The sequence below is a fragment of the Tenrec ecaudatus genome, chromosome 17 (genome assembly GCF_050624435.1).
Source record: "Tenrec ecaudatus isolate mTenEca1 chromosome 17, mTenEca1.hap1, whole genome shotgun sequence".
NCBI classification, from domain to species: Eukaryota; Metazoa; Chordata; class Mammalia; order Afrosoricida; family Tenrecidae; genus Tenrec; species Tenrec ecaudatus.
Window position 1 is genome coordinate 51,780,087 of NC_134546.1, and position 15,288 is coordinate 51,795,374.

Genomic DNA, 15,288 nt, shown 5'->3' on the forward strand with positions numbered 1-15,288 from the left:
CCCTCAGGATTAGATCGACTTAGAAAGAGAATCGTATATGGAGAAAGGACAGATTTGCATTTGAATGCTTTTTGTTTAAAAAAGTTGTTGATGATTTTGTAGCAATACTTTTTGACTCTCCCTTGAATTTGTTATTGGCCTGTCTCCCCCCACTAGGCTGTACATACCCTGGGGGGCAAAATCTTGCTTGGCTCACTACTGTCTTCCCAGAGCCGACATGTGGTTGGCATGCTGCAGATGCTCAATAAACCTTGAATGGATCAGCCCAAAACTTCCCCCTTCGTGGAAATACAAGTAGCCTATGCCAGGGAAGGGTAGGTAGAACAGAAAGGTAGTGCTGTGGGCTCCCTCCAGCCAGGGTCTGACCTTTACCCTAACTAAGGCCATGGGTTTCAGGGAACGATGTCAGAAGCCAGGGAGGAAGCTCACCTGCTGGACCAGGGCCCAGTATTTCCTTCCTCTCGCTCATCTCCTACCTCAGGCTACCCCCCACCCCCACTTTCCAGCCAGCTAAGGGAGGTGCCCTGACCCAAAGCATCAGACAGGCAAACCAGCCATGGCCCCAGAGGTGACAATGGGGTTCCTGTGTGCTGCAGGTGGTTGGGGAGGGCCTGGGCACAGGCAAATGAGCTGGCACACACACACATATAGGGCGTGGGGCTGCTGCGGTGCCACTTTGCTCCAGGACTAGGCCAGCATGGAAGGCAGCTTGAAGCAGGTCAGCTCGGAGAGGGAGTCCGAAGAGACGAGGGACAAGCAGGCCCTGGCGGACCTCCAGATGCTGGCCCTGAAGTGGTTCATGGAGACGCAGGCCCCCTTCATTCTGCAGAACGGCATCCTGCCCCCCTGGTTTCATGGATCCATCACCCGCAAGTAAGGCCGCCCTGTCCAAGTGGCCAGCAGAGTCCACCTTCCCGAGGGCAGAGAAAACGGTCTGGGGACTCAACCTGGGCTGGAGAGGGATCCCACGCGGGCAGTGAGGGTGGAGGGACAGTGCGCTGAGCACCACTGCCTTGCAGCCACTCCCACGGGCAGGGTGGGCAAGGGCTCAACCCCTACTCTCAGTGCAGGTCTAGTGGGCTGGGCTGCCAGGCTGCTGAAAGGACAGGATGGAGGGCAGGTGGGAGCAGGAAGTGTCCAAGCCTGATGAAGAAGTAGGTAGGTCATATCGTTTATCACCCAAACAGGGGCACTAGTAGAGGGTCGACCAGGACAAGGGCTGCCACTGGAGGGCCATCCCAGGCTAACCTGGATGAATGGCTATCCCCTACGGCAAGATGTGGGGTTTGGCTTTCTGAACGCCCCTGGCAGCGAGCCCGGGCTGGCTCCGAGGGCTACCACTTTCCGGGCCACAGGGCCTGGCGCTTCACTGAATGCTCAGCTGTCATCATCTCTAAAGCGTTAATACGCTTTTAACAAGCGCCCCGGAACTCTTTCTTTGCCCTGGCCCTGACAAATTATGTAGCTGGCCAACTTATGTAGCTCCAAATTATGTAGCTCCAACACGTGGTCACTGTACTGCTATAATCTCCCACCATGTCCTCATATATCTGGCACTTTGTGGAAACATTCAGAGCGTCCTGGGCTTCAAGGAGGCGACGTCAGGCATGGCAGCACCCCCTTCTCCCAGAAACTCTCACAGCATCTACATTCCTGCGCAGTGGTCCCAAAGCAGGGACCACCACCCTCCCCGCAAATCTAAAACTCTCCGCTCGTGATTTGTTCTTGCTCCACTGCTGTCCCGGCTGGTAACAAGAGGCTAGGGTCAGCAGCTGGTGTGCATGCCTGTAGGGAGGCTGATGGACATGGCCCACACCCTTGGTCGCCTGGCTTACAAGAGAGGTATCACTGCAATTCCATGAGGGAGAAGATGATCTTTTCAAGGAGCAATTGCTGAAGCAATTGGATAGCCAATGGAGCAGGGGAAGAGACCCCTACCTCACACTGTACAGTCGCTGTACTAGTTTGTTCTCAGCCTTGGCTGCCTTCACCTGGTTCGGGTGAACCCAGACAGGTCACGGGCTGAGCTCTGATAGGCACAGACCCACTGGGGTTTGGAGGGAACCTCCCTGTGGAGTTCTGTGCATCGGATCTGGGGTCCAGCAGCGATTATGGGGAAGAGCTAAGTCCTGCTGGTGTTAAGAGCCCAGAGCCCAGCTAATAGCATATCCTCTGCCCAGGCAGTCGGAGCAGCTACTCAGGGACAAAGCTCTCGGCTCCTTCCTCATCCGCCTCAGCGACCGGACCACAGGCTACATCTTGTCTTACAGGTAAGATGGAATGCCTTCCATAAGGTAGCAGAAGGGCTCAGGCACCTATAACCAAGCCTTGCAGATGAACAATCCCCACCCCATCCCCACCCCCACACACCAACCCACACTGCCTGGCTCTCCCTGGGCCGCCACTCCTTCACTCCTCATTGGTCATCCTTAGGCAATGCTCAACAGACCAGTCCAGAGCACTGGTCTAGGGCTGGGAATGGAGCCTCAGCCCCGGGGTGGGGGAGGTGGAGGGTGGAGAACAGGCAAAACAGCCTCCTGGGGGAAGCTGAGCAAGGTTTCATAGATGTGAACTTTGAGCCCAGGATAGAAGCATAGGAATTTGCTAGGCAGAACAGGGGGTGTGGCTTAGGCTTATGGAGATATGGAAAACTAGGGTGTTAGGGGGAACCTTGGGTGCAGCAGGATCCTGGTTCCTATGGAAGAGTGCCTGGAGAGGTGGACAGGACCAGCCCAAGACAGCCCTAGATGCCTGGCTCAGTCTGGAGACAGCACAGGGCCTTGTGTGGCCAGATTCACATCTTGCTATGGTCCTGGAATGGAGGGCAGGAAGAACAAACAAGACAGTCGGGGACAGGTACAGTTGGATGGGTGTTGGGCTAAACGCAACCAAATTCACCACCATGAGTCGATGCCGACTCATAGCAACCCTATAGGACAGGGTAGAACTGTCCCTTTGAATGTCTGAGACTGTCACTCTTCATGGGAGGAGAAAGCCCCATCTTTCTCGCGAGGAGCACCTGGTGGCTTCAAACTGCTGACCTTGAGGAGTACACCCCATGAGTAACAATACACCACTGGGGCTCCCACTGGACCGAGCAGTGGGGATAAATGGAGGGAACAAGAAGGCAGAAGTGGTGAGGTAGGTACAGAGAGGAGGTTGGATAGGGGAAGGCAGGAGGAAGAGATGACTCCTCCAGGCATAGAGGAAGCCAGGACTCTAAGGCTTCAGACTCAGAACTCTTTCATACTCAGACGACCTGAGTTCAAATCCTAACCTTGGGCAAGTCTCTTTGCTTCTCTGTTCTCGGTTTCCTTATCTGTAAAAGGGGAATATAGTAGTACCTACTTGAGGGGACTGCTGGCAGAATTCCGTGAAATTTGCACATTGAAAAGTGGTTGGCACCGTGTGTAGACCGTAGACGGTACTCAATAAATGCTAGTTATTACTGCAGCCCGGGTGGCAGTGTGGTTACTCGTGGGACCGAGAACTGCAAGGTCTCCAGTTTAAAACCCTGCCCCACTCTGTGGGAAGAAGATGAGGCTCTCTACTTTGGTGAAGCGTTACAACCTCAGAAACACACGGGGGCAGACCCACCCTGTCCCGTAGGGTCATTATGACTCAGGAGTGACTCGACGGCCGTCTGTGAGTGAATCACATTATTAAGATGTTGCTGTTCTTTGCGGCAGTTACTGGGCTAGGCATTTTGAAAGAGACAAACTCATTGTTTCCCAATGAGTATTCGACATTAGGTCCTTGTGAAAAAAATAGAACTGGGCAAAATGTCTATTTACAAAAGAAATCCAAATGAATTTGCTCAAAGATACACAGAACAGACCGTTGGGACAGAGGAGAGCTCAGAAACAATCCCCCACCTTTGATCACCTGATTTACAGGAGAGGAGTCACTGCGATCCACTGACAGGAGAGGTTGGTCCCTCAGTAAGTGATGCTGAGGAAATAGGATAGCCAGATTGGCAGTGGGGTGGGGAAACTAATGTCACCGCATAAGGTCCTGGGATGTGGCAGTTTGATCCTGTTTGTATTTAATTTTGATATTTTGTTTCACATGGAGATTTTTACATTTTAAAAATTTTATTGGGGGCTTTTAAGTCTTATGACAATCCATCATTCAATTGTATTAAGCATCCTTGTACCTATGTTGCCATCAACATTTTCAAAACATTTTCTTTCTATTTGAGTCCCTGGTATCAGCTCTTTTCCCCACTCTCTGCATTAAATCTTTGATCAACTGACTCTATAAAGATTGCATCCAAGTATTCGTGATCTTGACTGCCGTGGTGTTCCTAGGTGCTAGTGACTTGGTTCTGACCCATCGAGACCAAACACTGCCAGGTCCTGCGCCTTCCTCACGTCTCTGCTAGGCTCAGCCCTTTGTTGCAGCCACCGAGTCAATCCATCTTGATGAGGGGCTTCTGCTTTTTCGAGGACCCTCTACTTTACTAAGCATTGTGTTCTTCTCCAAGCCCCTCCCGCTAGAATGTTCGAAGTACATGAGGCGAAGTCTTGATATCCTTGCTTCTCAAGAACATCCCAGCTGTACTTCTTCAAGATCGGTTTATTCTTCTGGCAATCCATTGTATATTCAATATTCGTTGCCAACACCATACTTGAAACGCATCCATTCTTCTTACTCTTCCTGATTCGCTGTCGAGCGTTTGCATGCATGTGTTGTAATTGTTGTTTGGGGCCACTGAGCTGATTCCGACTCGCAGTGATCCTATGAACAACGGAACAAAACACCGCCTGGGCCCAGGCCATCCTCCCAAATGTTGTTGGGTCTGAACCCATGGCTGTGACCACCTGTGTCAATCCATCTCATCCACTTTTTTGGATGACCCTCTACTTCCCCAATCATAAACAATATCCTTTTCTCGGAACTGGTCTCTCTGAATAAGATGTCCAAAGGCGTTTCCTTCTGGCATACAGATGAAGTGAGATGAATTCTTCTGGGATCGTGGCTTGGGGTCAGGTGCTTCCTAGGCCTCAAAGTGACATCTTGCCTTTTATATCAGATTTGCCCACGTGTAAAGGGTCATCTGATTCCACTGCTGCTTCTGTGGGCACTGGGCGCACCGCCATGCTTTTCTCCCATTGTCCCCATGCTGCTTATTTGTCCAGTTGTGGTGAAAACAAACGTTGGGTATATAATGCATACTGATACCTGTAGTGATCTTCATCAGCAAGTCCTTCGGCAAGCAAGCACGTCATTCATGACTTGCACAGCCCAGCTTCCCGCCATATCTGCCCCGGATACAAACTGAACAAGAATGGCCAATGGATGCAACCCGAATGCACACTTTTCCTGGTTTCAAACTCCACCTTATCCCTTCTTCTCTGCGAACAGCTGCCTCTTGGTATAGCGCAGGCCCCATGAGGGCACAGTGAACTTCTCGGGAATGTCCTGTCTTCTCGCCGTTGTCCAGAATTTGTTAGGATCCACACAAACGCCTTTGCGTCGTCAGTAAACACAGGTGAGCGTTTCATCGTATCCGCTGCTCTCAGCAGCCAGGATCCCTCTGGAACCCCTGCCACATCCCTCCCTGCATGGCCTCTTCTGCATCTGGCTTGAGTTTCCAGCAGTTCCTGTCAAGGTACTGCTACAACCCCTTTTTTTTTTAAATTAGCTTCAGCAAATATTTATTTGCCTGCGATATGAATGCTTTGGTTCGAGAATGCCCACATTCTGTTGGATCTCCTTTCTTTGGGATGGGTACAAATACGGAACTCTTCCAGTCAGGTGGCCAGTAAGCTGTCTTCTGAATTTCTTGGCGTGCATGAGTGCGTGCTTCTAAAAGTGCAACCGTTTGCTGAAACATCTCGATCGGTACCCCGCCAATTCCTGGAGCCTTGTTTTCAGCCACTGCTCCAGTGCCGCTCGGACTTCTTCAATATTATCTGTTCTCGATCATACGCTACCTCCTAGCATGGCTGAGTATTTTTGGTACAGTTGAGTTCTTTGGGGTACAGTGACTGTGTATTCTTTCCATTCTCTTTTGCTGCTTCCTGGACCGTTCAATATTTTGCCCACCCAATTCTTCAGCGTGGCAACTTGAGGCTTGGCTTTTTCCTTCAGGTCTTTCGACTGGAGAAGTGCCAAGCATGTTCTTCCCGTCACACATTTCATTACAGTCCCTCGTCTTTGTGAGATGCCTTCGTCTTTGCCATCTGTTCAACTCTTTGTAATTTCTTTCCAGACCTCTGACCTCTGGCCTTGGGTGAATGCTGCCCCCTGATCCCAAAGGACTCATTATTCTAACTCGTGTGTGTCTCACTTGTGTCTCGTGCCCCCTACACACTGGGATAGCATTTGACTGAAAATTGAGCCACCGGGTGAGTTCACTTCTAGACCTGCAGGGTGACTAAGGACCATAGACTTGGAGGCTCCATCATCTCTAGCCAACCAGTAAGCCCAATCTTTTTAATGGTTTTCAGTTTCGTGCCACATTTTCCTTTCATTCTATCCAGGACCTTTTAATTTCCTCCTTCCCAGAGTTCTGCACCCTCTAATTTTCAAAGGCAAGTTTGAGTTTCTTCTGACATCAATTTTGATATTTTCTTTCTGTCCTGCCTTTTTACTTCCCCTTTACTTCCTTCGTGTAGGATATCCTTAATGTCGCCCCACAACACTTCTGGTCTCTGGCCCTCGACGTTCAAGGTGTCAAATCTACCCTTGGGTGGTCTTTAAGGTCAGACAGGAAATGGTCAAGGTCATAGCTGGCTTCCTAGACTTGTTTCAATTTTCTTGGGCTTCAACTGGAACTTGCCTGTGAACAACTGATGGTCTGTCCCATGGTCAGCCGCTGACTGATGACAATGAGCTTCTCCATCGGCTTGTTGCCAAAGGTGCCGTCAATTCGATTCTTGCCTAGTCCACCTGGAGACGTCCACATGCGCAGTCGCCACATGTTATTGAAAAGGCCTTTTCAATGAATAGGTTGTCGGTTTTGCCAAATGCTGCCATGTGATCTCCGTTGTTTTTAAATTTTATTTATTGATAAATCATTTTGCTTCTTCTGACCAAAATAAATAAATAATTTTGTAGGTGGCTCTTATAAAAATCCATTCTGCATTTGTATCAAACACATTTGTGCATGTGTTGCCATCATCTTCAAAACATTTTCTGCTTGAGCCTTTGGTATCAGCTCCCCTTTTTTCCCTCCTACCCTCATGGACCCCTGCTAAATTATTATTTTCTTATCACCCATGTCTGTTGTTTGTCTCCCTCAGATGGGAAGGGGTTAATACATGGGTCATTATAGTCGGTTCTCCATTTCCCCCTCTTCTCCCCCCACCTTCCCCCTACCCTCATGGTATTGCTACTCCCATTACTGTCCCTGAGCGGTTTATTTGTATTAGATTCTGTGTGTCAAGAGCTCTTAGCTGAACCAGTGTACATGTCTAGCTGAATTTGTAAGGCAGAACTGAGGTCATGATAGTGGGGGAGAGAAAGCATTAAAGAACTAGAGGAGGGTCATCTAACTGAGAAATAACAAAACCCACATGGAAAAAGCACACCAGCCTGTGAGATCACGAGGCGTCAAAGGGATCAGGTGTCAGGCACCAAAGACCAAAAAAAAAAAAAAATCATAGGATTGTGAATGAGGGGGAGTGCTGCGTGGGGACCCAGGATCCATCTGAGGGAAATTGGACATCCCCTCACAGAAGGGTTGTGGGGAGGAGATGAGCCAGTCAGGGTGCAGTATAGCACCGAGGAAACATACAACTTTCCTCTAGTTCCTAAATGCTTCCTCTACTCCCCCCACCCCCACTATTATGATCCCAATTCTACCTTACAAATCCGGCTAGACCAGAGGATGTACAGTGGCACAGATAGGAACTGGAAGCACAGGGAATCCAGGACAGATAAACCCCTCAGGATCAGTGGTGAGAGTGGCGATACTGGGAGGGTGGAGGGAAGGTGAGGGAGAAAGGGGGAACAGATTACAAGGATATACATATAACCACCTCCCTGGGAGACGGACAGTGTAGAAGTGGGTGAAGGGAGACGTCAGATGGTGGAAGATATGACAAAATAATAATTTTTAAATTATCAAGGGTTTATGGGGAAGGGGGAGGGAGGGGGAAAATGAGGAGCTGATACCAAGGGCTCAAGTAGAAAGCAAATGTTTTGAGAATGATGATGGCAACATATATACAAATGTGCTTGACACAATGGGTGGGTGGATGGATTGTGATAAGAGTTGTATGAGCCCCCAATAAAATGATTTAAAAAAAAAGAACTAGAGGAATGTTGTATGTTCCGTTGGTACTATGCTGCACCCTGACTGACTCATTCTTTTCCTGTGACCCTTCTGTGAGGGATGTCCAATTGTCTACAGATGGCTTTGGGTCTCCTCTCCAACCCCCATCATTTGCATCAATATTTTTGTTTGTTTGGGGTCTTCTGATGCCTGATACCTGATGCTGTCGACACCTCATGATCACACAGGCTGGTGTGCGTCTTCCATGTGGGCTTGTTGCTTCTCTGCTAGATGGCCACTTATTTACCTTCAAGCCTTTAAGACCCCAGACGCTCTATCTTGTGATAGCCGGACATCATCAGCTTTCTTCACATTAGCTTATGTACCCATTTTTGTCTTCAGTGATCATGTCAGGAAGTTGAGCATCACAAAACGCCAGGTTACTAGAGCAGAGTTCTTGCGTTGAGGGAGTACTTGAATAGAGACCCAATGCCCGTCTACTACCTTAACACTTAACATTTAAATATGTGTACACAGACCTATATTCCTATTAATGTTTTTATATATTAATATATTTACATATGGGCATGCCTATATTTGGACCTCTATAAATGTCTTTTGCTTTCTAGTTCTTTCTTATTTCCCTGTCCCACTATCATGTTTGACCTTCATTAGCCTCTCAGTACTTTCTCTCAGCTACATTGCAGTTGATCAAACCCCACCAGGCATTCTATGCCCTCCTCACCATTGATCTTAGGTCTCTTGTTGTTCCCTTCTTCCTTCTTTCCCTCACCCCCCCCCTTCTCCCACTTCCTCCTTTCCCATGTCCCCCTGGAACCATTGGTCCTGTTATTTTCTCCTGGGGTTGGTTATCCTGCCTATCTTATATGGGTAGACATGAGAAAAAGAAAAAAAAGGGGGGGGGCTTATAAATCATCCCAGGTCTGTCTGCTAGCCCTTCTGATTGTTTTCCAATCGGATCTGGTGAAGTGCCATGCCCTGCCCACCGATTCCGAAGTCTATGTTCGCGGGAATCCTCGTGGACTTCATTGCTTGGCTCCCCTTGCTGCCGTGTTGCACTCCCTTTGTGTTTTGTTCCAGTTGGGGCAGGGGTATCAGACTGGGCACAATACCCTCACTGTGTCTCCAGTGCCGTCCCGCTTCGCACGTGGGTCAGTGAGGGCCCGTTGTTTTTTATTTTCTTTTTCTGTTTTTTTTTTAACAATTTATTGGGGCTCATACAATTCTTATCACAGTTCATACATATACATACATCAATTGTATAATGCACATCTGTACAGTCTTTGCCCTAATCATTTTTTTCTCCTCTTTTCTTTTTTTACATTTTATTAGGGACTCATACAACTCTTATCACAATCCATACATATACATACATCAATTGTATGAAGCACATCCATACATTCCCTGCCCCAATCATTCTCAAAGCATTTGCTCTCCACTTAAGCCCCTTGCATCAGGTCCTCTTTTTTTTCCCCTCCCTCCCCTTTCCCCCCTCCCTCATGTGCCCTTGGTAATTTATACATCGTTATTTTGTCATATCTTGCCCTATCCGGAGTCTCCCTTCCCCCCCTTCTCTGCTGTCCCTCTCCCAGGGAAGAGGTCACATGTGGATCCTTGTAATCAGTTCCCCCTTTCCAACCCACTCACCCTCCACTCTCCCAGCATCGCCCCTCACACCCTTGGTCCTGAAGGTATCATCCACCCTGGATTCCCTGTACCTCCAACCCTCATATGCACCAGTGTACAGCCTCTGTCCTATCCAGTCCTGCAAGGTAGAATTCAGATCATGGTAGTTGGGGGGAGAAAGCATCCAGGATCTGGGGGAAAGCTGTGTTCTTCATCGGTACTACCTCGCACCCTAATTAACCCATCTCCTTTCCTAAACCCCTCTATGAGGGGATCTCCATTGGAGGGCCCGTTGTTTTATCACCAAGGCTAGATTTTCCGATGATGGACGCGTCTTCACTTCCAACTTTCTCGTTCCAGTCACCAGTAGCTATCAGCGCATCTTGATCGCATGATTGATCCGTTTTATCTTGATGACGGGGGTCTTCTGGGTCCCCTTCTTCAATTTTGTGTCCAGGGAGGGCTGCGCTTGCCTCACCCTAGACCTGCCAGAGCAGGCGTAGGCTAAGTACTTCTCAGGAACTAGGGGCTCCTGGCCTTGAACCTAGTTCCCCAAGCCTCCACAACTCGCTCGCAGGATTGGGCTGGCCAGTGACCTGTCCAAAGACAAGAACCAAGGCCCCAAGTGGGGCAGGGCTCTCTTGTGCCAGCTCCTTGCAGCAGCTCAGCCTAGAGCGCCAGCTCACAAGTCTTTGTGTTCTAGGGGCAGCGACCGCTGCCGGCATTTTGTCATCAACCAGCTCCCCAACCGGCGCTACCTCATCTCTGGGGACACCCGCAGTCATAGCAGCCTAGCTGAGCTCGTGCGCCATTACCAGGAGGAGCAGCTGGAGCCTTTTGGGGAGACCCTGGCTGCCGTCTGCCCCCGGGTAGGCCTGCCGCCCCTCTTCCCCAGGGAGAGGGTGGCAGGACAGCATGTCCAGGACCCAGGCTGTCCATCATTTGCCCACCTGCCTCTTCTCACTTTCTTCTTTCCTGGGGGAATTTCCTGCAGGGCCAGGGTCCTTTCCCGAGAAGGGAAGACTGAGGCATTTTACTTGGGGTCAGGGAGGTGGTCTTGGTCCCCCTACAGCAGTCCCTGGCAGGTGCCTGAAGGGTGGCCCGGGGCTTACGACCTCGTGTGTGCCGTAATGACCCCTCCCCCCCACAGCTGGAGGATGACGATTTATATGATGCCATCACCGTGGGCCTCCCCCAGACCAACCTGGGCCTGGAAAGTCAACCCATCGCCACGGCTCCCCCCACATCGTCCCCAAAGCAAGCTGCCGGGCCCTGCCTTGCTTCCAAAGCCCAGGTCTCCTTCCTGCACACAAAGAAAGGCTGCTGTGAGAGCCCCTGGAAGCCCTCCGAGGAGGGCAGCATGGAGGTGAGGACGGGTCTGGGCCCCCCAGGTTTCAGGTCGCCAGCCCGGAGACAGTTGGGCCTGACGAGTCCTGCTAGCCATCCCTTCCGCCCCAGAGCAGGATTCCCGGTGGGTCCCCCACGCTCACAGCAACCCCAGGCCTGCTGGAATCGGTCCACGACTTGATCGGCTCCACAGGTTGCTCAGGTTGTGTGGTTTGGGGCAAGTCACTGGATCTCCCTGAGCCTCCGTTTCCCATTTCTAAAATCACACGGGGTTTGGCTGAGAAGATACAAAATGACAACAACAAATCCCCGGAAGCTGCCGAGCAGGTGCATGCGAGTCAGTATCTTGTCACCGTCCTTCACAGCGCCTCACGGGAGGGGCTCTGGGGGTGACCGTTCTTCACACACATCAGATCGCAGCCTGTCAAGAGAATCTGATATATGTGCCCGCTCCCCAAGACTCCCCCCAGGGGTCCTGCTACCCCTCGCCTTTTCTCCTCTCTGGGTCGTCCTCAAGCTCACCAAGTTCGTTCCCGCCTCAGGACCTTTGCGTGTGCCATGCCCCTCCACCCCACCCCTGCAGGTGCCCTCCCCACCAGAGAGCTGCATGCTCACATTTGCTTCACCCAGCTCTCTGCTCAAATGACCCCCGACCCCCACCCACCCGTCCTTCTCTCTAGCCCCTGACACTGCTTTGCTCTCCCTGTAGCTCTGCTCATGACCCGACATGCTGTTGTCTGAGGACATAGTGTGATAGCGCACCTTACTCATTGTCTAACTGCTCCCAGCACCCCCACGCGGCATCTGGCTCACCGGCGTCACCGCCACCGAGGACAGTGGTTGCCACCCAGTTGGGGCTGAATGCGTTACCTGAAGGATGGAATTAGGTTGGGCCATCCTGGTGGCGGGGAGGGGGCAGTGAGTGAGTGGGTCCAGGGGTCTCCGAGAGACCAGCAAACCTCCTTGGAAGGAGCCTTATGGTCACGCAGGGTGAACTTGGGATGAGAGTAGAGCTGGTGACCCAAGGCCTTGAATGCCAAGAGAAAGACCCTACTCAGACCCTAGACCATGAGACTGCCAGGGACCCTGCATGCAGTGACCCGGTAACAGAGCCGGGTCGAGACAGGGGCCTCAGCTTACCTGAGATCGCTGTCTACCTGGGAAACCCCGAAGCTCACAACCTCCTACCTCCTGGACTCAGGGTGCCCAAGACCGTGCATTGCTACGGTGGCAGCCAGCCTCGTTGCTCTCCCAAGGAGCGGCTGGGTTGGGAGCATCCTAAATGGCACAGTGCCCTTTCAGAGGATCTTTGCCCCTCTCTCCCCAGACGCCCATCAGGGTGCCCCCGCTCCCCAAGAGGAGTGTCTCCCTCCTGGAGGAGCCTCGCGGAAACCCCGGTGACATCATCTACGCAGAGCTGAGGAAGACGAGCCAGGCCCGGCTAATCCCAGGCACAGAGGGCTCCGGCAGGCAGGGGCTGGGTCCTGCTGGCAGCCAGGCCTGTTCCCCAACCAGGGAGGCCCTGAGGAGGCCTTCAGAGGGGAACCAGAACCGGCCCGACGGCCTAGGGCTTGTCCTTCCGGAGCTGAGCCCAGATCAGGGCCCAACAGTATCTTCCACTTCCTGGGGCTTCCTCCTGCCCCCTAGTTCTGAGGCCCTCGGCTCCACAGAGGTGACCTGGAGCCAGGGGTCTCCGAAGCTGAGCCATAGGGCTCAGTCCCGCTCCCAGAACAGCTTGGCAGAGACCTACGAGCTCATCCGGGCAATAAGCCTCCCCAGCCAAACTGGAGGCACCTACGAGCAGATTCCAACCAGCTGGGCAGGCCATGCTGCCTCGGCACATCCTGGGCCCGGTGCCATCTACAGCCAGCTGTCAGGGCCCACGGACTGCGACTCCACAAGGTCCCCTGAGGTTGGCAACACCTATGAATGGATCCCAACAGCCAGGAGCAAGGAGCCAGGGCGGACGAACAAGGTGGGCTCTGGGGATGGGCCAGTCTGCAGGGAGCACCTAAGCGGGGAAGGGGTACCTATGGTCTCATGGCACAGCCAGCCTGGTCTCCCCACTGCCCAAGTGAGAGAGGGAGTCGCTAGGTGTGGCAGAAGCTGAGCTTCCCTTGTCTGCTCTGGTGGCTGAGTCTGAGTGACTCTGGTGCCCAGTGGCTCCATTTGTGGCCCCACTCCCACCCTGATGTGGACACCGGGACCGCCCGTTGGGGCTGGGGGAAGCCTGGGGCTTGGACTTGGTTCTGCTCCATTTTCTGGGTCCTTCCTCCCCTTACACCCCCTTAGAAGAGGACTGATGCTTATCCCCCACCTAGAGGGCGGGTGGTAGCCTCAGACCCTGTGAGATGTTCCCGGGAGCAGGTGGACGTGCCCATCCCTCTCCTGACTTGGTCCCACTCCCAGGGCCCCAGGCCCTAAAACGTGGTGGCCAGACCCTCTGAGCCTGGGTGTCTCCTTCCCTGTCCAGGGACCCAGGCCCAGCATCTTCTCCCTCCTTGCAGCCTGACAAGCTCCGGAGGCTCTTCTTTGCGGAAAAGAAGTACAGATTCTGAGGGTCTAAGCATCCAGCAGGCCCACGCACGTGGGCCTCCTGGTCCCTGGGTTTCAGGGAGGCTCCCAGCTCGCCTGAAGACACATCTAGGATCCTCAGACCCTACCAACCTGCGGCTCTGCTGCTCCAGTGCCTGCCGCCCACCCACAGGAGGCAACCAGGGTTTGAGAAGAGTGGGGCTCGGCCTGAGGCTGGGGCCATCATACCCATTTCCCGGACAGGCTTGGTGAGGCCTGGGCTGCTGGGCAGGGCCTGCGCTCGTCAGACAGCTTCCTAATTGGCCGAGACACTTTCTGCCCTGGCTCAAGACCAACCCACACCAGTCCCGCTCCTCGGAGCCTATCAGCAGGAAGGAGAGGGACCCAGGAGGCACACCTTCTGATGCTGTCTTGTGGACAAGAAGCCCGGGAAGTGGCTGCCCTGGTTCTGACCCTGGAGTGGGGTGCCCAGCTCCCCTCTGTCCCCACCTGCCCCAGGCTTGTTGTGCATGCTGGGCAGGCCCCAAGCCCCAACCCCTTTTATGGTGCAGATGGGGTAGCTGGGGTCCAGAGAGGAGCACCATGCTCAAGTCACTCCACGAAGCAGGACCTGGGCAGACAGCCTTGAGCACGGCAGGCCTAGCTTGGGCTGCTTCATTGGGCCCTCCAGAAAACCCGTGTGGCCACCCCGGCCTGATCAGGTCACCCTGGACTGCCTTCTGCCATTGGGCTCTTCCTGGGGTTTGAGGGAAGCTTCTAGAACCCCTGATGAATCCCAGCCCCACTCTGATGGCCCTGCCCTCCAAGGACCCTAAGGATCCAGCCCTAGGCTTAGTACCCAGGCTCTCCCTAAAGCCAGGCAGCCTCTTCTTAGAGGCCCTTCCCTCTGGCCCCTTCCTGTTTTGTCCTCACTTCCCCTCTTACCCACCTGTCTCCACGACCAGGAGGGTGAACCATTGGCCCACTGCCCCCAGGCCCCGGAAGCAGAAAGCAGAACTGGCCCCCACAGCCACCCTTGCCGAGCCCCTGGCCAGAGCAGGCACCCTTCACATTTGTGGGAGATCTGCCCTCAGCTGCCTCGTGGCTCTGCAGTGTCACCGGACAACTAGGGGTCCTCAGGGGGGTGAGGGGGCGCTGTGTGGACAGGGGAGCCCCCAGCCCTGTGGCTGACATGTAGTTGGCATGCTACACATGCCCCCTGCACCGACATCCTCATAAAGGGAGTGGAGACGACTCTTGCCCTGCCTTCTTTGTGGGGTTCACACAGAGATGGGGAGCACTGGTGGGGCAAAGCACTGGTGGGGCCGGGCTTCACACAGAAAGCCAAGCAACCAAACGCACTGCTACCGCGTCCCTGCTCCTAGCGACCCCACAGGACGGGGGAGAACTGCCCCCTGGGAGTTCCTGAGACTCTTCACCAGAGGAGAAAGCAACGGCGTGCTCCCGTGGGGCGGCAGGTGGTTTCAAACTGACCACGTGCACATCACAGCTCAGTGCCTAACCACCGTGCACCCAGGGAAGTTCATGGCTGCAAG

The 15,288-nt window shown here is 53.0% G+C and overlaps 1 protein-coding gene across 1 annotated transcript; it reads left to right on the forward strand.

Annotated features, from left to right (window-relative positions):
- Positions 1-697: 697 nt before the first annotated feature.
- On the forward strand, positions 698-13,776 carry SH2D7 (SH2 domain containing 7). Its single transcript, XM_075535555.1, has 6 exons — positions 698-873; positions 2,181-2,270; positions 10,575-10,740; positions 11,022-11,237; positions 12,546-13,193; positions 13,726-13,776. Exons 1-6 carry the CDS (start codon positions 698-700, stop codon positions 13,774-13,776), a joined length of 1,347 nt encoding a protein of 448 aa, XP_075391670.1.
- The last annotated feature ends 1,512 nt before the right edge of the window (positions 13,777-15,288 follow it).